This window comes from Micropterus salmoides, unplaced genomic scaffold, assembly GCF_014851395.1.
Source record: "Micropterus salmoides isolate LMB-PRFRI ecotype aquatic unplaced genomic scaffold, ASM1485139v1 Ms_hic_scaffold_240, whole genome shotgun sequence".
NCBI classification, from domain to species: Eukaryota; Metazoa; Chordata; class Actinopteri; order Centrarchiformes; family Centrarchidae; genus Micropterus; species Micropterus salmoides.
This window is the reverse complement of record NW_024041596.1, coordinates 1-23,675: the sequence shown is the minus strand read 5'-3', so window position 1 is coordinate 23,675 and position 23,675 is coordinate 1. Positions and strand designations below refer to the sequence as shown.

The 23,675-nt window shown below is 39.2% G+C and overlaps 1 protein-coding gene and 2 pseudogenes across 1 annotated transcript; 2 read left to right on the top strand and 1 right to left on the bottom strand.

The window, feature by feature from the left end:
* The first annotated feature begins 567 nt into the window (after positions 1 to 567).
* LOC119918756 lies at positions 568 to 3,959 on the top strand (annotated as a pseudogene).
* A 3,992-nt stretch (positions 3,960 to 7,951) lies between these two features.
* LOC119918759 (required for excision 1-B domain-containing protein-like) lies at positions 7,952 to 11,462 on the top strand. The gene is made up of 5 exons (XM_038739464.1): positions 7,952 to 8,105; positions 8,831 to 8,913; positions 9,090 to 9,294; positions 10,398 to 10,486; positions 10,699 to 11,462. Exons 1-5 carry the CDS (start codon positions 8,103 to 8,105, stop codon positions 10,769 to 10,771), a joined length of 453 nt encoding a protein of 150 aa, XP_038595392.1. The 5' UTR covers positions 7,952 to 8,102; the 3' UTR covers positions 10,772 to 11,462.
* On the bottom strand, positions 11,328 to 22,361 carry LOC119918758 (annotated as a pseudogene).
* Between the last annotated feature and the right edge of the window lie 1,314 nt (positions 22,362 to 23,675).

Genomic DNA, 23,675 nt, shown 5'->3' with positions numbered 1-23,675 from the left:
TAACTGCATGCAACACTACCAGAATAATAATAATAATAACAGCTCTCCCCAAGGTTGTCAAACCTGTATGTGTGGTGTTAAGTGCTGGTTAGCTGTAAAGTACCTAACACACACACACACACACACACACCACACACACACACTTGAAGCTTGTATAGGGGCCCAAACACTAAGCAAATGGTAGACCTGTATTTGAAGCACTAACATATTGTCTAGTCATAGATACAAAAAAAAAAAGCACATTCATTCAGTATCATTTCTATCCCTTAAGCATTATTTAAATAGGTAAAATACAATAAATAGAAACTTTTGGCAAATGGAAATAACAGTAAAATTCAAACAAATTACTAAACAGAAAAACTAATTTAGAAACTTGTTTAGTCCCCAGCCGTTTAGAGAATTCAAGCATGAACATTTTTGAGTAGTAACTGCTGTCTTAAGCTCTTTTTGAAAAGTGACGCAGACAAAGACATTTTCAGAATAATCAATTTCATTCCATGCACGTGAACGTCCGCAAACCACACAAAATCTCCTACATTTAAGGTAACGGGTATTACCCATAATAAGATGCTTTTCCTCATCGGATTCAAGGTAGAGTGAATCATTCACAGTCAGTTGTTGAGCATATGTACTACACACACACACACACACACACACACACACACATACACACTGATATGCATTTCATTGACATTCTTAGATCTTTATTGCGTCTCAGGTTTTTGATAAAGGATTAACAGAATATAATAGATGTTTATGTTTTTGTCTGGATGTGTTTCTGATTTGTCAGATGTTTTGTCTATTCATTTCATTTCAACATTTTAATGGTTGGATTGATACTGGGCAGTATGGTAGGTTAGAAAGATATGTTGGTGAAAGAAGTACGGGGTGCACATAAGCGAGGTGGGACCGAGGGATGTAGTCAGGTGGGGAGGGCGGAAAAAGAGAGAAAACCCAAAAGCCAGTGGGAGTGTAAAAAAATTAGGTGGTGTCTCAGAAGGCATTACGTTCGAGTGAAGGCATCTCTATGAACATTGGTTTCAAACTGCCTTTTAGGCAGCATTTAATAGTTTGTCTGCATCACTGAGGGTAGCTTGAAGGCATCTTACGAGCCAGGAGAAGATCATTCGATCAATAAAAATAAGGCATCAGAAGCATAGATTATAAAAATCAAGCCTTTCCCAAACCTATCACCAAGATACCTGTGGATCACTGTAAAGCAATCATTCGTCTGCTTTTCATTCCCTATGAGGATGGCAGGGAAACTGATTATGAGGAATTAACAGGACAAACAAGGAGTTACCAGAGAGGTAAGTACCTCTCCATCAGCTCGGATAGTATTCTCAAAGCCTGGACTGACAGCTTTGACATGCAATATACAATTGAATTATACAAAACCAAAAAGACACTTCCTTTTCACACGTCAAAAAATGTGTGTTCATGACATGGTGTACCTCAGAGAACTGAAACAGCTGGCTGTCTCCACTTCTGACAGGGAACTGTTATTCTATGACTGCAATGACTTCCCTGAGATGTTTAAAATCAGTCACTCTTTAATAGTAGAGGACAACATAGTGAACGCCATGAACTACTGGTCCAAAGACACTAAAGCAGTGTTTTCCTTTGGTGATATAAAAGGCTTTTTGTCTGTGTTTATCTCCTACGACATAAACAAAAACGGCCTCTTCTGCCCAGAGCTGTATGAGGAAATCTCACTGCGGACGTAAAAAACAGTCTGTGTTTCAGCTCTGTTGAAAGAATCATCTAAAGACTTTCTCTCAGATCCGATACTTTACACCACTCAACTCATTTGCCATCTGCGGTAGTTCATCCAAGACAATGGTCCTTGCTGGCCTACCCAAGCCTTCCAGAACCAAAGTCTCTAAAAAAGTCTTCAAGAGCCACGGAGACAATGAGTTTTTCACATGCGTTGAATACTCCCCTTCATCTGAGCATCTGGTGACTGGCAGTACAGATGGCTTGCTGCGGGTGTGGTTTCCCCACAAAACCATGTCATGTGAAAAGACGTTAACAGGACATGTGAAACCCATCACCTGCATTTTGTTCAACCCCATAGACAAAATATTTGTCAGTCTATCGGAAGACAAGAATGTACGCGTGTGGTCCGAGGACGGCTGGATGTGTAGACAAAGCTTCCAGGCTCAAGACATGGGGAGGGCCCCAATCTCCAGTGTGTGTTATAACATACACAACAATGAGTTAGTCCTGGCTAACTCGGATATAGGAAAATATCTTGGAAGAGGAACAGACATTTTCAAAGAAACCTTAACATCCCACGACAAGCCCTTTGCGATGCTCTCTATCACAGCATCTTCAAAAAGGTTGTCTCTGTTTGCCAAAACGGTGTGGTGACAGTGTGGGATATCGTAACAGGAAAGGCCGTCATGCAGTTCAAGGTCACTCCAGGGCAGAATGAGGGGCTCACTGCCATGTCCTTTGATGAAGCGCAACGCAGACTAATCACAGTTTCCCAGGATGGGAAATTGAGACTGTGGAACTTTAACAACGGCACAGAGCTCGGCGTTCTTCCTGTAACTGTGCCGAGGGAGGTGACGGGTATTGCCTGCATTAACAACAGAGTGTTTGTCTCTGGAAGAAACTCCAAGAGGATTTTTGACCTGGATTTAGAAGAATATGACAACAGATTTGACGCATGATTATTTAAATGACATTTCCTCAATGGATGTGCACGGAAATATGCTGGTTACCGCCGCCAGGAATGGAAATGTTGTTATCTGGGAAGCTGAGACTGCCGAGGCTCTCTGCTGGCTCAATCCCAGTGAGGGCCCTCGAGTACAGATGGCAGGAAGAAAAGCTCTAGGCCGGACAGGGAGTCTGCCTGTTCAGAAGAGTCAAAAGAATAACATACATAAAAAATCTACAACTCTGACTGGGAATAAGACTACCAGTCCTCTTATCTTATGTCTGAAGACAAGGGAGGTCAATATTGACACAGCCACACTGCTGATTTCTGCAGATGGCTACATCAATGCGTGGTCTGTTAATGTCAAAGGAGGTCTGTTAGTAAAGTTCAGAGCAGTAAATGATGAAAGTGCCATCATTACCACCATGTCGACTGATGTCAATGAACAGATTTTACTGACTGGGGACAGTACTGGAAAGATTCATCTGCGGGACATTCAGGAATTCGGGTTAAAAAAACAGGCAGACAAAGGGCCATTTGAGGATATACATGGGTGGCGTGTGTCACTGTGTCCACCTCCTCTGTTGGGCTCCTGGCAAACTCACTTCACAGGGGTGGTGAGTGTTAAATCTGACCCCGCTTGTGAAAACATAATTACTGCGGGGTTGGACTGCAATGTCCGGCTATGGACAAATACAGGCTGCTGTGTAGGCCTCTTTGGGAGAGACCAATGGGGTGCTACGCAACTCAGCCCTGAGAAGAATGCTGAACAGCAGGAACCAGGAAGACCAAGCACTGCAAAGACAAGAAACTCTCATATACCATTCCCTGAGTCTCCAAGGTCTTCATCACCCTCATCTCCGCTCCCAAACTTTGACGACCTATATGAACAAATTAGAGAGTTAACCAAAACACCTGAGGTTACGCCAACACTGACTTTTGATCAACTACTAACTGAATATAAACAGCTGATCAAGTACAAGCCAAGTTATGACCGAAAAAAAGATATGTGGATGTTGGGGTCTGAAAATACTCCATCCATGTTATGGTCGTGCTGTACATACTGCAGCTCTGCCGACATGGATTTGAACTTATCCCATCATCCCTTCTGCCCCCTATCCCTGCTTTCCTCATGCCCTCAACCCTTGATCCCCTCATCCCTGCTTTCCTCATCCCTTCATCCCATCATCATCCTCTGATCCCTTCATCCCCTCTTCATTCACAGCTGGTCACACAGCTGGCTCACATCGACCAGAGACGCCAGATCAGCAGCGCAGCAGCGGCTCCACCATAAATTTTGTTTTAATTTACATGTGTAAGGTTGTTGTCAGGTACCTGTGAAATATAAATTTTAAATTGTAGATTCAGATCATTTTCGAGATTATTTGTACTCATTGTATTTTACTTGGGGAAATAGGTTTTGGTCACAATGTTGTAACATTTCAAAGTAAGAACCACGAGATTATTGACCATGTGAACCATGACCATTTGATTATTAATCAAATGGTCATGGTTCACAATAGACGTCTGCAGACATGTATGTGAGATTTTAACACAGACAAGTGGGTGACACAGCAGGGGCAGTGGTGACATTCTTTGCTATATACATACATTTGCATGTCTTTGTGCTCTAAGGAAGAGCCAAGGAGTGGCCATGTTAGAAAGCCAACATTTGTCTGTGATTACTGTTTGCTGGTGGTTCTGTACTTGAGAGGATATTATGGGAGAGATGTTTCTTTGTCGAGAGAGAATCTTGTCTGTTGCTCCATGGCCATGTTAGAAAGGATTAATTCATCACATCTTTGACTGCCTTTCTTGTTTACCACAAAAGTGTCTAGATTTTGGTTTGAATCTGAATATGTGACTTATCGGCAGTGTATAATTAGTAGTGATGAGGAAGTACACCACTATCTGTATCTGTTCAAGAAATTCAATTTTATGTATCTGTATCCGTACTCAGCTTAACCTGGACGCGGGTGGGACTAACTGGAAGTGAGTTAATCAAGCCTGAAATTGGAATGGGTTAATCAGAAGTGGCTTTAGTAGAAAACTATTCATGGAACAGACTCAGAATTGAGTTTCTGAGCAATGTTTTTGATTCCAATAGTGGAGAACGATTTAAAAAAAAGGGTTCCTATATTTATAGTTTATTAGAAAACAGATATTGACACATTTTACTCTCATGATCCTAAAAGGTACATTATCTGTAACAGATACTCGTTTCAACCGAGTACATGCTTAACCCTAATAATTAGTTAATGTCCATGTTTCAACTTTTGCCATGGTTTCCTTCAAACTCAGCAACTAGGTTATTTTTTTCTCTTGCTCCCATCCTGCAAAAACACCTTTTTTCAACTGGTAACTTACATACCAAAGCTCAATCAACACATACATATCTGACAAAAGTCTCAAATAGTCAACACAATGAATTAATACAAGTTTAACTTTCAAAAACTCATTTAGTTGACTTCAAAATCCAAAACTTGTCAGAGCTCTTTGAGTTAAAAAGAAGTAGTAAATGGACTTAACTAAATGGGGATACTAATTTAGAGTGCAGCATCTCTTCCATGTATGACCTAAATGAGATCTAAATATGGAAGGGTCACCACCATTTCCGTTGGAATAAATGCTTTGCTACATTTTGTTAGGACTAAAGTTGGCTTCAAACTGAAAATAACTCTACATTTACTTGATTTCACAGGGGAATGGAAAGCGGTTCTCATGTGAAAGTCCTGGGTTTGACACAGCCAACACGGCATGGGTCGTAAAGCAGCATAATAAATGTGAGGACGGGCTGCTACGCCAACATGTTCACAAAAAAAATGCAGTTCCTCATAAGAAATGGAAGCACACACAAGAGCAACATGTTGCTTCATATAGGTTTCATTTTAAATTTTCTTTAAGACACAACATTTTTTGCTTCTTTTAGCGACTACACTGTTCCTGCAGGGTCAAAATTAACATGCTGTCCATGGCGAGCAGTTTTTCTTTACCTGGGAGTGGCATCTGATAAAACAGTTATAGTTAATTAAATATTACTAATATTACATAGTTACCAAAGTGAAATTACTAGTTCTAAATATTTTTTGGGGCATTTTTCTCATGATATTGTACAAAGACTAAAAATAATCTGTTGTTTCTGAAATGTAAGAAAAAGTGTGTCAAATTGCAGAAAAATCTATTCCAAATTATTCTACAATAAAAGTACTTTATGTGTAAAAGTCATAAATTAAATATATAAGGACAAAAACTAAATGCCTATCATGGAAACCACTTTTCAAGGGTTGCACCACATGATATTTGGTCGCACCACATGATATTTTCTAATTTAGCAAAATTTACAGGCAGAGAATAGGCCACCTAAACAAAACAAGATAGCTTCCTACAAAAAGACGCCATGAAATTTATAATCAAAACAAATATTGGTAGAAATAACTTTATATTAATTGTTTTTCTGAGGTCATACCAAATGAGATCCAAAAGTGGCAACTACATACCAGCTGTTAAAATTTTACATTTTTCCAGATTTGAGAGAGAGTTACAAACCTACTTGCTGTTTCAATGGGACCTTGGCAAATTGGTATATTATTCAACTTCCTGTCTTCTAATGGATTTCAACATAAAAGTCCCAAAGTGGTCGTTTGTTGATGGTGGCACCACATGATATTTCATAAAATGGACATCAATGGACAAAGTTTACTTGTGTAGTATTATGGAAATATAAATACAGATGCTTTGCAATTTTGTAGAGGACTAAAAAACACTTTGGAAATCATGCCAAATAGAGCAAAACACAATTTTGAATAGATTTAAATAAAAGTTTTCAAAACAGCAGTCATGGCCGGACGGTTGCACCACATGACATTTTGACAGAAAAAGATTTCAGAAAAATTACAAAAAGCTAATGTTTATTAAAGTTAAAAGTGAGACAAAATGTAGGCGTCACGTCATTGACCCTTATGTAAAAGGAAACACAAAATTCAGGTGGTAGATGACTTTTCAAAATATACAAATATAACAGAATATAAAGCGGTGCCGCTCTCAGACATTCTGTGTAGCTTTTAGATCTGTTTCTCCTGTAGATCGAACGTTTTATCATGTAATAGCATCCCTGCTGAGGCAACACACATGCAGGAATGATTTAGTCTTCCCTCCTCTTTTGTCATGTTCAAAGGGAGATAATGGAAAACTTGACCAAAAAGAAACGGTGTCAAGAAGTTGTTAAAGTTACTGACTGGTGCATGCATGTTTTTGGGTAATTTTATAATCAGTTGCTTGTTTTTTATTTTATTTTAAGGTACTTTTTTTGGACACTGCACATTTGTTTCTTCTATATTTTAATTGCATTACATGTTTTCTTAATGTGCAAATAAACCTTTCTGAAGGCATTTTCATTTGTTATTTAACTGCAAGCTGTATTTCTTTTCGTTTTCGTTTTCTTTAGCAAATTATGCTTTAAAAAAGTGGTGGGGACAGAATCAGCAATTTCAAAAGTGGTGGGGACATGTCCCCAGCGTCCCCAGTGTAAATGACACCTATGTTACCAGCCATCCCTGGTTCAGCTCACACATCTTGAGACCCAGTGGAAGCCACATCCACCTCAGACCAAGCTCTTCAGAGGTTGGCACTTACCTAAAATATCAGACACAGATAATACTATCAGGTTAAAAGCAAGCGGAGGCTGACAGTCGATCAAGGCACATACCAATCGATTTTTAACTGCAGTTTTTTTTCTATTCTCCATTTTAATATGTGGTTACTGGCTGTGCCTTCCTGCACCCAGACTGGCAGGTGTCCTGCCTGTTACACACTGAAGTGAGGGGAGTCGCAGGGCCTGCAGCCCTCTACCACAGCAACTCAAGGCACTTTCTTATATTCCTTATGGTAAAGATTATATAAAAAATACTGATTACAGAGCATGCAAACACAAAAACAATAAAAAAAAAATATACAAGGCATTCAAGAACATGCAAATATTGAACAACTGAACTGAAGCAACAGTTTTCTAATGTTGTAGTGTGTATGATTATAAAATTTTAACTCTCAAGCTGCTATGGGTTAATTGGGAAACACTGTCACACAGCTGTAGGAACAGCTCAAGGTTCAGGTTCAGCATCATCACACAGGAACATGTCATTACAAATGTAGCACTAAAACAGAAAAGCTTTAGTTTAAACAATGCTTCAACTGTATTCATTAAACAAGACAGTTTCACCCTAACCCAGGTGTCACAAAAGGAACCGTCTAAGGCTGCTGTTGTGTGAGAGCTTTTACTTTGTAAGCCAACACTGCGCAGCGTGTTTGCTTCCGGGGGACATGGCAGGCAGGTTGCTGATTCACATGGAGGAGGGAAACAGCGCTCTGTATTTATAAAATATAAACATGTCAGTGTTATAAACTGTGGAAACTCAGCGACAGTATTTTCTGGCAGGTTACCATGGTGAGTAGCTGGCATTTTTATACTACAGTTAAATGTCTGAATGCCTCAAAACGATTACTCTAACATGTGCTAAGCTAAGCCAAGCTAACTTACTGCTAACTTGGCAACTGTAGCTGTAGTTGTTGGCAGTGGGCTGCTTGGTACATGTAACTTTATTCAAGCTAAAACAGATGAGCCCCCTAACAAGCCTTTGTTTTATTTCCTCATGATAAACACTATTTGCTTAACAGTGTAGTCGACATTGATATCATTTGATAGTGGTATTCAAAATGATTCAACAATGTTGCTTTTTTTATCTTTAGATTAATCAATATTAATATAGCTGATAATATGTCAAAGATCAAAGGTTATGAGAGCTGTTCAAATGCAAAAACATAATTCATAATAATTTATGGATATAAATATTTGTAAAGATTTAATTATATATAGCTTAACTATATTCTTCACGCATAGTTATCTATTTGATTAATAATAACTTGGCCAATAATATGTCAAACATCACAGGTTATTAGAGCTCTTAACCGAAATAAAATCCTTACTTAATCTGTTGAAATGCCAAAGATTTAACTATATATAGCTTAACACTTTAATCATATAAGATTATCTATTTGATTTTAACATTAATAAAAATAATATTATTATTTATCCAACTTGGGTGGATTAATATTCTGTTAATTCAGTGCGTGCCAGGTGTTAACTTGCTTTAATGTGTTTCCCCCTTGTAGATCCCTACAGACTTTAAAGCCCTGATCCAGAGGTTTTATCACCTGCAGTCTGAGCGGGTAGAGACGTATCGGCTGTTTGAAGAGTATGTGTGGATGTAACATAACTATACACACTTATTTCACAACCACATTTCCTCCTGTCTCCAGGGATCATTGATCTTCATTTCAGGCACTTAAACAAAGAAATCTGCCCTTCTCAGTTATTCATGCTTGTTTTTGTGTTTTTTTTATTGGTGTTGTTTTGGCTGCTGCCTTCCAGAGGACACGAGGCCTACTTGAGGACAGGGCCCCATTATGACTTCGACCACTACAGGCAGCTGGTCCATGAGGTAACACAGGCCTTCTGTGGCATCTCCAATGAAGTGCTGGAGATCAAGGGGAGGCTGCACCACGAGTTTGACAGGCCAGACCTTTCTGAGCACATTGAGAACCTGCAGAGCAAAGAGAAGCAGAAACTTGAACTGGTAGGTAAACAGTTTTGTGCGACAGTAATAATCGTCCGTGCGAAACAGTGCGAATAGAGTTATATGGATTAAACGAAGTAATTAGGTTTCTTGATGAATCGTTTGAGCCCTAAATCAGTCGATACATAAGAGACAAAATGCCTACTGCGTAGTTGTGACAAGCCATGTAACAAGAAGTTCTCTGTTCTGGATGATGCAATGTTTGCATATGAAAAAAAAAAGTGTCATATGCATCAATTATGATTTTGAGTAATAAATAACTTAAGTAAATAGTAGTCCACAAACAAATACAGGGCAGTGTTCAAAAGGATAATATTCTCAAAAGGCATTTTGATTTGTTTATTGTATGTAAATGCAGTTCAGTTTGGAGGGTTAATTTATTTGTTATTCTTCATTGTATTTTCCTCATTTGTAAATTCCTTTAATAAATTATTTGAATGCATTTACGGTGTAATTAAACATTAATATTGCTTTATAACTGTTTACAAGATTTTTTCTGTTTCAAACATCCACTTAACCTCAGTTTCAAATAAATAACATGAAATGTAAGCCTTCCATTCAAGTTCACACTGTTTGTTTAATATTTGAGACGGTTCCAGTGTTTCGCCACAAGGAGGCAGCTCTTGTACAAGACCCTTTCATTATTGCTGTCTTGTATGTGTTTAACACTGTCACATTGATGATTCAGTTATTCTTTTTACGCTGGTAGCTCAAGTCATACATTTATGTAAAAGTAAAAGCCACTTATGGAAGAAAACTCCTAATTCAGTTGAATTTAAGTCATTTAGTGATGATGCAGTGTTGTTAGTGACCTGAAATCTAAACTCAGTCTGTGACGCTCATCACCATTGAACAGCCAGTTCGAGGGAGACTGCTGATAAAATGAAAACGCCTCGGTCCACATCTCATACATCTGGTGTTCAGTGATGTGAAGCACTTTTAACTACAGTTTTACACACCGTTATAATATTAGACTCCACTTCCTGTCTGCCAGTACTATCATAAAGCTCCTATTCTCTGCAAGTTCAAACTCCATCTCCTCCCCTCCGTCCTCCACTGATGAATGGTTTGCATAAATCTTATCTGATGTGCCTTCTCAACAGACAGCCAAGCTGCAGCTGGTCAGGCAGCGGGCCCAGGATCACCCGGAGGAAGAGGACTGTCAAGAAAAGATTCAGGAGATCAAGCACGAGTAAGTGCAGCTATTACCACCCCTCCGTTTACTGCGCTAGCTCCCTGCTGACCGATCCACTCACTCACTATCAACCTGCTGTCGGCTGCAGGACTTCCTGTTTCCACCTACTTTAACAGACTATACCTCACCATCACAAAACTGTCAAAAGATATTCCTAAACGTTTGTAACACAATAACCGATGTGTTTTCTGGGCTCATTCTTTGTCCAGGATCATCAAGAACCAAGAGGCTCTGAGTGAGATCATGCAGGACTTTAAGTATGACTCTGAGGAGTGTGATTGACAGGTGACTCCCAGGAGGCCTGCAGCCGCCCTCTCACATCACCAGACAGCAGAGCTGACAGATCGACTCGGCTCTGCTGCAACTTCCATCTTGGACTCCTCAGCTGCACTTATTGATCCCACTCTGGCCCCACCCTGCTCGCTGCTGCAGTCTTATTCCACCCAGGGGAGTTATCACATTCTGGCTCTGTGTGTTTACATCTGTAGTCGTGTGTTTGTGTCACTGCATTTCTCAGCAAAAAAAACAAGAAACAAAAATTGTTTTGATGAAATGTGTAAATACTAAAAAGGTTAAATAATTCTTGGAGGCTCATCCAGCTGTCTTTGTTGACTTGATGAACGGCATTTTTAAACAAGACACTTTCAAGACAAGTTTGACTTTTTACTCTTCTATATGTTATACATTTTTTAGCGGCATTACTGGTGCAGTAAAAGAGTAGAACTTAAGTCAAAAAACATTTTTTAAATATGCAGTTATAAAAATATAAACAAATGGTCTACTCAGACACAGGATAGTATATACATTGTACAGATAGTGAGGCATTATCTCATGGGTATTCAATTACTGATACAATTTTAATGAATGGTATGTCATACAACATTTTAGATGCTTCTACAAATATAGTTTTCACTGAACTAGCAGAGAATAAAATGTTATGTTGGTCAATAGAAAATTATTCACCAACTATTTTGTAATTACTTGTTTTAAGTCTATTTTTGTGTTGCAAAATGCCAAACATTCATTGGTTCCAGTTCCTCGATTGTCAGTACAGTCAACTTCTCTCTGATTTATAATCATTGTAAATGGAATATCTTTGGGTTTCAGTAAGACAAAAGAAAACATTATGTCACCTTGGCCTTTAGCAAATTACTGGTATATTGTTTTACAAGTTTCACATTTCATTTTGACATTTTATCGATAAATCAAGTAATCCAGTCATTGAGAAACTGATCAGCAGTTAATTGATAATAAAAATAACATTTTATCATATAATAACTGCAGTCCAATCCTGAACTAGTTATTTCCAATAGTAATAGATATAGAGATATACAAGGCCACAACACTGGAAAACTGAAAAATTCAGATTTTCTTGGAGAAAACCACAGCTTCACAAAAATACTTTGTGTTTCTTGGCCTGGAAAAGTAGGATTACGGTTTTATGCATTTTGTTCCCAGTCCATTGTGTTACTGCCATGGCAATTTGTTTTTGTAGATGCTTCAGTAATACTTTAGTACCATTTGACATCAATGTAGCATTAAAGACTTGCTTATCTCACATTAAGTTATTAAAAAATGTTCCGATAACATTTTCTGTTCAGAGTATAAGTTCAGTTATCAACAGCCTAAATACTTGTGTTTGTGCAAACACATCTAACAGAAAGATCTGGCCAGAGGAAATGGCAGAAAAAGGCTGCATTGTCTCACTTTAATTATCCTCCACTCGGGCCCTTTAAACTCAAGTTAAGGCTGTATGACCAAACACTGCAGTATCCCTCAAGCGGGGCGTTGGACCTCTCACACAGCTGGGACCCTCGGGGCCAGTTATCTGTCAGTGTTTCTTTATGCTCTTCTTGAATTAAGCACCACAGTGGTGCTGAGTGATGGTGCTATGAATTATCGTCTTGTAGAATCTGAAAAGACAAAAGCAGATGGTTCATACTGGGATAATTTTGCGTGAAAAACCATGTAATTTACAATCACGATAATTGCTCTGTCTGGCTGCCACTTTTCTCTTGTCCTCTCTTTTCCTCTGCGTCATTCTTTGCATCATCTCTTTCATATTCTGTGTGTGTCGCTCCCCAGCTACTTTCTCTCAAGGTAATCAATGGGAACCTGTCAAGGTTTGTGAACAAAGACATTATTCAGGAGACAGCGTGTGCCCTATAAAGCACAAAAAACACGCAGACTGCTGAGATAATTGAGTCAGGTGGAGTGAAGGTTTCCATGAGTTCAAGGACTGAACAGCAGAGGATGTGGCTGAAAGATCTGAACTCCTCACAAAGTCACAAACACAGAAGATGCCGGGGCTCTGCGTGCCATTTGGCCCGAGTTATTTTTGTGAAAGGGGCTCCTCATGCCAAGAGAAAACCAAACACAAAAGGAGCACATTACAGTGGGCTGTTAATTATATTTACATGTTTGTTTCTCTTTGTTGTGGTCATCAGCTGAAGATCAGAAGTCTACATTGTTAAAATATGTAATAAAATCAGAGGTCACGACAAAAGCATATCTACTTTTATGCTCCCAATTCTGGGCCCAAAACCGCACATTTTACCTGATCATAAAGTGCGGACTAAAACTCCACAGAGCCAGCCAGTACAAGAGAAATCAGTCCCCTTTGTGTTTGTAACAGTGCTGACCACATGGCATAAAAAAGGCAGGGTCAGAAATTCAGTTTGGGACTTCAATGCAGCAGCGGTGGCTGTTTGTGAGTGTGGGTTTGTGAGAGCAGCTCTGCAGAGATAGTGAAAAGAGAGAGAGGTTCCGCTTACCTACCTGGTTGCGCGTTTTGTGCGATTTCTGCAGCCAAACCCTCCACTGGTCGTACAGTTTGATTGACATGCCGCTGCAGCCGTACGCATGCTTGCGGACCCAGCCGAAGAATTGCTTGAGTTCCCGCCGCAGGGTGGAGTTCTGCTCACCGGGCTTAGGATCACAGGAGCCGCTCTGCAGCCGCTCTGGGAGGGGAGAGACAAAGGAGAGAGTGTGTGTAAAGAAAAGGAGGGAGGATGAGAGAACAGCATCAAGGTTATAGTTAGGACAATTGTTAGTGCAAGGTGGTGTACAGCTACATGCACAGGCTGCTCACTGTGTTGTGTGTCAGCATTGATGTGATACACTTTTTTATAAATAACTTCATTCAAGCAGAAACATTTTCACCAAAGTAAAAATCAACTCAAACCCCATAAGAGCAGATACCTCACTCTTAAATAAATACATGTTGTAATTATCATTTTCCCTTTTGATTAATCGATCTGCTTTATCTGCTATTGTTTGATATGCTTTGTCTTTTTTTATACATATCTACTGAAGCCTCTCTTGAATGCAGAAAGCAGTACTGACACTTACATTAAATGAATCCGGAGAAATAAAGTAAATTCAATTGTTTTTGACCAATTGTAAATTCAATTGTTTTTGCGTTAACGGCGTGGCTCTAGGGATGGCAATTTCAGTGGTCGGTCCAGACTGAAATAGCTTTACAACTTTTGGACATTCATGTTCCCCAAAGGATAAATTCTAACAACATTGGTGATCCCCTGACTTCTCATCTAGCGCTAAAAATGTGTCCAATACTTTATGACCAAATACCTACAACAGTACTGACATTCCCCTCAGCCTCAGCTGTACTTTGCATTTAGTGCTAATTAGCAGATGTTAGCATGCTAACTTACTAAATAAAGATGGTGAAACATCATCACACCTGCTTAACATCAGTATGTTATTATTGACATAGCGAGCATGTTAGCCTGCTGACGGAGCATTTAGCTCAAGCACCACTGTGCCTAGTTACAGCCTGAATAGAAATGCCATTTTTTTATATCCGTCTCAAACACTAAGATATATGCTCTGGTGTATTATTAAAAAGAAATTAAATATAGAAACACAGCACATCTCTCACCTCTCTCTACCTGAGAGGCCTCCGGTAAAAACAGAGTTCCTAAGTGAACATTTATGATGATTCATGTTGCTTAATTTTGCAAAATGAGATGCAAACGTTTTTATATAAAGATAAATATTTCTCAGTTTGATGTTCTAAAGTATGGAAGTGATATACCACACTTCTGGGGAAGATAGGCTACTGAAAGTCGTAAGTCTGCTACAATCAGTTCTTTATGGCAAACAACAGAGCCCAATAAGGACTTCCTCCCTCTGGGGAGTAAATTCCACATGCCCAGTGTAACTCATTATCTCCTCCTCCTGCTCCGAAACCTGCTTCCACTCAAGCTTTATAGGCCCTGTGTGTGCTGCGGACAGACAACCAGCTTTTTAACTTGATCAATATCTGATGCTGATGATCAAAATCTATCAAATGTTCCCCTGGCTCTTTGCAGTTCCTTTTAATCCTCTGCTGGGAGATCTGTATCAAGGTATCTAGCCTTTTGATGTTTGGTTTCTCCTGAGTCACATGCGGGTTGGATCTGCTTGTTCGGGATGTTGAAACAGGGATAAGGACATTGAGGGTTTTTAGGCTTTAATTGGCAGTGAAAGGTTGGTTATTAGAAAGGAAGGAAATGACAGCTTCAGTTATACTTGTCCACAAATGTCCAGAAAACACAGGCATAATTTTTTCCATTCAGTCTTATTATATTTCCTGCAATTATTTGCATTTGTCCTGCAACCAAAGAATAGCATACTGAAAGTGGGATTTGTTTATCTCTGCGATGTACTCACCATTGTTGGGTGTGGAGGCAGCAGCTGGGTGGCTCCAGTCACTCCAGATGCCGGCCTTCCTGGAGCCATAGATGCCCACTGGATTGCACCTCACCTGGACAAAATAAACGGTGCCGGGCCGGAGGCCTGCCAGCCGACATGACGTCTGGTTCCCAACATCATCCACTACCTTGAGAGGGAACAAAATGACAGAGAAGATGAACTAAAATGACAGTCAAAATCTTCCTCAGCACCGACTGAACAGAAATATTTGCTGCATCTTTTCTCACCATTTGTATTTTAAACTTTGTTCTGCTTTATTTTTAAGGTAGATTTGACAAGTTTGGCTTCAGATATATATATTTAAACATTATTTGCTTAATCCTCTCATTCAATAGTAAATCCAGAAGTCAAAGACATACCAACACAGCAGAGAAAAACATAAAGAATCTGTGGGCAGAAAACATCAAAGAAGCAGTTTGAAAGAATGACATTTTCTAAAAGCTCTGCTGCTGCACTTTTGGATCGAAGCCAGCTTTCAAAATGTACCATTAAAGAGTCACTAGCAGCAGTCAAGCCTTTTACCACAAGCATTATTTGCTTTATAAAGATTGACGTACATGCAAGCGGCTAGAGACGCTGCATGAGCAACATTTATGTTCATTATTTCACGGATCAGTCAGTGCTGCACCTGAAATGTTTCTCAGACGTGTCATAATTTAATGCAGACTAGTCTTTAGAAACTGTATGCTAGTCTTTAGGTGTGTGTGAGTGTGTGGACCACCTTCCATTCAGTGCTGTCCTCCACTCTGTAGCGTATCTGATATTTGGCCTGAAACAGGATGTCCTTGAGCTCGGGGGTGCTGGCCCAGCGGACCGTCAGCTGGTCCTCGAGGTCGCCGACACGACTCACCTGCACGTTGGTAGGAGGGTCTGTAGTCACTGCACGGACAAGGACAGGTGTTTGTATACAGCAGATATACAGTAGTTAGGGCAAGGATACAGGATACAAGAGGTTTGACCTCTAGAGAGACTGCAAATACTGCACTATAACACTGAGGGCAGACAGACGGCATATCTCATCTTCCATCTGTCTCATACACAAGTTAAATTTTGTAGTTGTCTTTTTCATTCCTTGATAAACCCTTGGATCGACATGTTTTGGATTGATTTTTGTACATATTCCCTTAAATTCAATTCCTCTTTTGAAGGAAATAAAGTACAACAAAGTGATTAATTTCATTATAAAGTCTTTGTTTCTTGTTTTCTCTTACTATTGTGTTCTTTATCGATTCTTCTCTCTAATCAGCCTCTTTCAGAACAAAAAGGTCAGTTAGTTAAAATCATTATGAAAATAACAAAAAGCTTTTATTTCAGAATAGTTATGAAAGTTATGAAGTGAGGACAAAAGACAATAATTATGTGATCTGTAAATCAAGCTGGTACTTTTGAAAAGTATAAAGAAAGAAAGGTAAAGTGTGATTCTCTTGTACATTTTTATATTACTCAAATAAAAATGTATTTTTGTGGGACGAGGAGTTTGAAAAATGTGAGCATTTATCAGGCAGGGAAAGTCAAATGAAAGATGTTATCGAGTTGCATTATGGGAAGAGTAGGATCCAGCGTTTTTGGAGCTCAGCCCATACTGGAGACTAAAAGCATGGATATCTTTGCCACTGCCGCTTCGATCTGGACTAGTTTTCACCTCCCTTTGAAAGTACAAAGGACACGGGTCACGAAAATACTTTTTTGTGGTCTGCTTTACCACAAAGTAACGGTTTATGTCCCCAAAAGCATACTATTCTTCTGTATAAACCTCACGCAGGGGAATAGTCATAACATACTGTAAATCAATATACTTACAAACAAGTAGAACTCTGTTGGCACATACTGTATGTACATGAGAGAATAGTTGTTAAATAAAAAGAGAAACAGAAACAGGACAGTTCATCTAGGAACAGCACTTCTTGAAGCAAGGGAATAAATGTTCCAACAATAATAGAAAGAGTATGAAAAATGATTTTCCAGATGTCCGTCACCTTTTAGATTCTGTATAGAGGTTGCTGGCCTGCTATTAGAACAATGAGCAAGTGGAAGAGTAAGGTATTTTCATTTGAATATGTAAAAAATCACTTGGCATAGAAAGTTCCCCTCCTGTGCAGACCGGCCGGCTGGTTCCAGTCAGTCTGTACTTCCTGTAGAGAGCATGTTGTACTCTCAGTCAGCACTAAACAAAACATTATACCTACTGCAATAAAGGTCGCAAACAAATCGAGTGCTTTGAAGTGGAGAATGATAAAGTGGATGGCAGCATGAGCGACACGGAAAGGAACTTATTAAAAGAACTTATTAAAAGTCTTGTAAAAGTGTTTCCTGCTGGTAACCTTCTGCTTCTGACATCCCTCTCTTCTGGCGTGTGACGCTGGTTTTTTAGCTGACGTACTTTATTTGTTCTATGGCATTCAGCTCGAGGCAGAGAGGAAAACTAAGCCAGAACAAATATTCTCCGAGCTTATTGTTTCTGTTATTGAGGCAGTGCAATGCATCATACATATGGCAACGCTCCTCCTTCCTTTCCAGCCCACTCACAGCTCCGAGGTATCTGTTCCTCAGTGTGCAGCGAGGATGAATGGAGGGAGAGTATGCTCTAGTCACGGCCAATAAACACTGCTTTCCGAATGTGCCGCTCACTGGAGGCCCAAACACTACACTATTACATTAGCTAGCTGGAGAGATTGTAAGGAATACCTGCCATCACTCGTACATCATAACCTAAATTTCTCATTGAGAAACCTGTGAAGCTATTACCTGAGAGGCATCTGATGTGTGGTTAACTTTTATAACAACACCGTTTATCTTTAAGACCCCGCAGCCTGAACCCATAATGCTGTTAGAGCGGCAAGTTGGAGGGAGTGAGCTATAAAAATAAATCCCCCTCTCCCCTAGAGAAGTGTGGTAGCCATATGCAGGAGATCTGCAGACAAACAAACAAAAGGTCAAACAGAGGAAAGGAAAGGACAAGAAAAGAAAGGAAAAGACAGGAGAGGAAAGGAAAGAAAATAGTTGTGTTAATTAAAAATAATGAAAAACAACTTCTGACATGCTCAAAACGTTTGCGCTTACCCACCTACATCGAGGACGTCCAGGGTGGTGATGTCAGAGGTGGCAGAGCCCAGCTGATTGGCTGCCTCCACCCAGATCTCATACGGAGTGAAGAGGGCGAGGTTGCGGGGGATGTGGCAGGAGTAACGCTGCTTCCCCGTGCTGTCATTTTCACACTCCTTCTCTCTCCCGTACCACCTGGACAGAAACACAACAAACACAATGACCACAGTAACGTCTGGCGTTTTGTTCCTGAAAAGGCAGACTGGCTATTTTTAACACGCCTCTGAGTGTGGTATGTGTTGCAGAGGATGAACTGTACGCGGCACTAGTGCATTTATTGCTGGTCTACCTGAGTGGTGTTGGACGAGGTGATCACCTGTGAGCTGCAGCAGGTCTGGGGCGCTCACCTCAATTTGTACTTGAGGGTGTACTGGGTTGGGATGTGGGTCTCACCCCGCCCCCTGGGCTCCACTTGCAGCTCAAGTCCTTTGTGTTGCGGGACCAACACGTTATATTGACTGGTTTTTCCGGGGGCACTGGAGAGCAAAAGGAGCAATGAAAGAAATTATTTTTAACTAAAAAGTGTGGTTGAATGAACATTTCATTTTAATGTAATTTTATTCTGAAATGTTTCCTCTCTATTCATGTGAAGCAATCACTCCACCAAGCCCATGCATTAAAGAAGCAGATTAGAGAGACTTTAAAGCATTACAGACTGACAAGAATCAAAAGGAGTGCATGTACAACTTAAAATGTTAAAAAGTTTTAAGTTGTACAAATGTTAAAGAGTCTTGTGATGTTTCACACACTTTTTATATTTAGGTTCCCCAAACAGATACATTTTACTGCATCACTTTTACTTTAAAGGTGAAGTGACAACACAGCAAAACATGGAAACCAAATCGTAAGCTTTTAGGATGTCCTTTGTAAAAAATATTTTAATGGATTAAAATCCTAACTCATCTGCATCTCAATAAAGGAACATTTCTTATGAATCCACAGTGCTTTATAACATATTCATTCACAGGATTAGTATGTCCTTTTATATTTATAACAACAACATAGAAAGGTTTTATTACACCTTGTTCTGTTTCATTTGTGATTATTTGGGTTTGTATTTATTTAAAGTTAGTTAATTAGGGCAGGAAGTTACTACAGGGATGACCACGATGCTTGTTTGTTTAGTTTGTTTGTTTAGTGTTTAACAAGCTACATCTTATTTTACATTTGTGACAACTGGCTTCTTACCATCCTCAATTCAGAAATATAAAGATTCTCGTTTTAAAAAACCCTTAAGTTTAAATTAGGGGTGCACCAACAATGGTTTTTGAAGCTAAAAACATTCAGTATGTTATCAGTACATTTTCCAAACATCAAATCGCGCAAATCAAGTCATTATTTCATTCTGTTAAATGGCAGCTGTATTAAGTGACTCAAGCTCTCAATAATTTCAGTTATTAAAAAGCCAAACAGAGAGAAAAAAAAGCCTCCACTTACTGCCCACATAGAGACAAGAACCAGCCAGGACGTGTCCATCTGCTGAATGACACACAAGGTTGTCTCCAGACTGCTGCTGGGAGCCGTTTAGGTTGTGAAGGGTGACGCTCAGGATGTCAGGGCTCACCACGCTGTAGGTGCTGCTGGACAGACACATCCCATTCAGCGTCCAGTAGAGCATGCTGGCGTGGAGGCCAAGCTCAGGGCTCAGCATGCACTTGGCCGTCAGACTGGAGCCAATATGCAGGACAGGATCTTGAGGGGAGATCTCTGCTAAATCTGGGTGGTGGACACATACACACACACACACACTGACTTTAAATTTAAAGTTCCCAGAGGAAAAACTGCAAATCATCACATTTATGATACTTGAACCTGCAAATGTGCTGCATTTTTGTTTGATGAATGACTTAAATGATGAATCTATAATACTAATTACATTTTCTTTCAATGGACTACATGTTTAATCAACTTACTGTTTTACCAATTTCACTAATTATTGTACATAGATTTATTCCAATGATTTCATCCCTTTTTTGACGATTCTGAAGCAAGTGCTACTATTATACTATTAGTATTGTATGTTACATGCTGGATGAAGGTCCATGGCCAAATAATTGCTTCTTCTATACATTTAGTGCTGACAGTTTACAGAAGTTCACTACTTTTTTTTTTTATACGATTTAATTCTGCTATGCACCTAAACACCTGCTACTTTACATTCATCAGATGTGAATTAGTTTATTTACATTACTGAAGCTACTATTAACTGTAAAGGTTACCAAAGTTAAAAATACAGTAAATTTGCTAATGTTGTTTTCCTAACAAGACCACAGTGCATTTTCATTTACATTTTAGGTTTCCAGCTCCCTCTCACCCTTTAACTTTCATTGATTAGACACTCCTTCATAGCATGCATTATGTCCAGGGCAGCTGTTGGTCTGTGCAGTTTGATGTGTTCAAGTGTTTAACACATTGAAACATTTCCAACAAGAAACACTGCAGTGTGTTCAAATGTCTTACCAACTGAAAGCTTTGTGTTTGTGTGAGGAGGAGGAGGAGGAGGAGGAGGAGGAGGAGAGCAGCAGCAGCACTGCGCCACAACAGAGCAGGAGCTCAGCATACATTTATGACCCAGTAATGAAGTGGATTTATGGAGGCTCAGTAGGATCAGTCAGAAAGGTCACCCTGGTTTGTCGGCAAAACTCCTTGAATGCTTTTCCGTACCCCAAGCCCTCTTAGACTTAAAGTTTTCCTTTATGATTGATGCCCATGAGAACCCCTCTGCTGTGCGTCTGAATGTTCTTCTTCACAAAGATATGAGGGTTAATGTGTGGAGTTTTATTAACCGTGCTCCAGGTGGGCGGTGGACAAGCTTTCCAACATGTGTGCCACTGCGCTGTTTCCAGCGTCCCTGGACTCAGTAGCATCTAATATGAAGAACAATATCTAGAGATGAAAGCTGAATCTACGTGCAAGAAGAAAGAGGATTCACCTCCGGGCCCTAGTGAGTGGTAGTCAGTATAAGAAATAATGTTAAGTAGGAAATATACATGAGAAAAACAACAAACATACATTTGTTTATATGTTTTTTCATCACACATAAAGAAGCTACTTGCAGATAATGTTCTCGGTCTTATGATAATAACTCTCATCATGTTGATAACTTGGCACATTGTTATCTTTCCTGCATTTCTTCATGCAGCAGCGCTGTTATTAATTCAATTTGTCTCATCAGTTACATCACCACCATGTCTAAAAGGTCTTGCTCTCTGCCTAATCCACCATTGGGCATGCAATCACATCAAATGATTACTCATATTTATGTGTTGTCACTGCCTCTGGATTTAATTTGGACCTGAAGGAATCCTTTTCAGAGGTGTTTGTTAAAAAATAATACTTGCTGATAGTTATTGGATTTTTAAACTCTCATTACAATAGTGATTGGTAATTTTTATTAAATTTTTGCATTAATTTTAGTTCCTTCATTTGACGGATTTTTAATTCTTAACATTAGACAAAAACAAACATTTCCATTTGGTTATTTATCCATAAATACTTTCCTTGCTGATTTTCCATAAAAATGTACTAGTATCGCGATATCAAATGACAGACATTAGCATTAGAACTTCTTGAAAATCTACTAATACATATTATTACAGGTGGGGTGAAAACAGCACCGGGACAGGTGGAAATAAATTACCCTTTAGTGCATTAACTGATTTAAAACATGAACTCCTCTTTGATTTGGTGCCTCCATGTAGCAGCTAACTCTAGAAAACACGATAAGCTTTAGGTAACTCTACTGCTTTAAATTGACACACATATCCTCCTATCCCAGACCACGGTGCGGTCTGAACCGACAGAAACGCTCTAATGCACCGCAGGCTTGCCAGTTGACTGAAGTTTGGTAGCCTACTTACGTGCCGAGGACAACAACACATGTGGAGCAAGGAGGAGGAGAAACATGAAGGCAAACATGGTTCTTCCAGCCGCTTTCTTGTTTCCGGAACACCGGGACGTGGAGAGCAGACAGCGAGGTGAAGTTTGAAGAGGAACCGCGCAGCCTCACTCTCCAGAGGTTCTTCACTGAAAGTCAGGAGACTACACTGACTGAACACGAGGTGCTCTTCGTTTTTAGCTCCAGAGTTACTCTGCTGCTGCTGCTCAAACACTTAAACTCCTCCCTTGTTTTTTCCAAACGGCCACAAGTCATTAATGCTCCTTAATTAGTCCCCTCCCTGATACACACACACACACACACACACACACACACACAAATCAAAAGTAAGATAAAGTTTGAGTTCAACATTATACACTTTTTATTGTTTTATCAGTTATACTATACAAGTTCATAGTCGAATAAAGACGGTTCATGTTATATAAAATTAATATCCTTTACTGGATATATAATACTGTACCTATTATATAATAAAGCGGCGCAGTGTAACCAGGTACCTAAATTTACTCAAATAGGTTGAAGTGATATAGGTCTATACATTTTAATAGCCAATCACTGTTAATATATTGAAATTGCACTTGCTTTGTTTAAACTGATTTGATTGGTCTGAGGTTGCTAAGGTGGGTGGGGTAATTCATTATATGGACACTGGTGGGAAAGAATTAATGGTGATTGTCTTGACTTTTCCATGATGAGGTTGATATATTCTTAAGAAATGAATGAACCAATGAAATGTAAGGTGAATAATGTATCATTAATATTGCACTGATGTCCGGTGTCGTAGAAACACGGTATAGTTGGTTTTAGCCTATATTCATTCTTGGTACACTATGTAAAGCACTTAGTGCATCTTCACTTGTAGTATAATAGCCTATAAATACAATTAATATTTCTAATGTCTATTACATTGTATTGGTAGTTCATATATCTAATAATCAATTTTCATATGAAATATGAAAACATGATTTAAACACTATTCTCTTGTGTCCCAATAGGTCTTTGTTCAAGATAAGCTTTTTTTGTCTGATTTAAAGTTTATCTGAACATGTGGCCGATTTCAGCTGATCACAGCCAAATCTGGGGACATCTGACAATTGATCACCTCTAGAATGTAAAAACATTATTTTGACTAAGCATGAAAATAATAAAAGAGAAGTAACAGAAGACAGAAGAGGAGCAGAACATTTTTGGAAGTTTTAATGTATGTGCATTGGTATTTGTGTGGTTATTTCAAAATGTTGCTGAAAAGCAGTCCAATTTACCTAACGTTACCCTACTTTACATCACTATTTCTACTCAATTTAAGATTTTACATACATATACCTGATGCTGCATTTTTTGCATACAAACCTAGACAGTGATAGACAGAACAGCATATACATTATATATGCATAATATGACAGTCATCATCACAATAAAGCATCGAACAGACAATGAAATAATAAAAACACATATTTTCACTAAATGTAT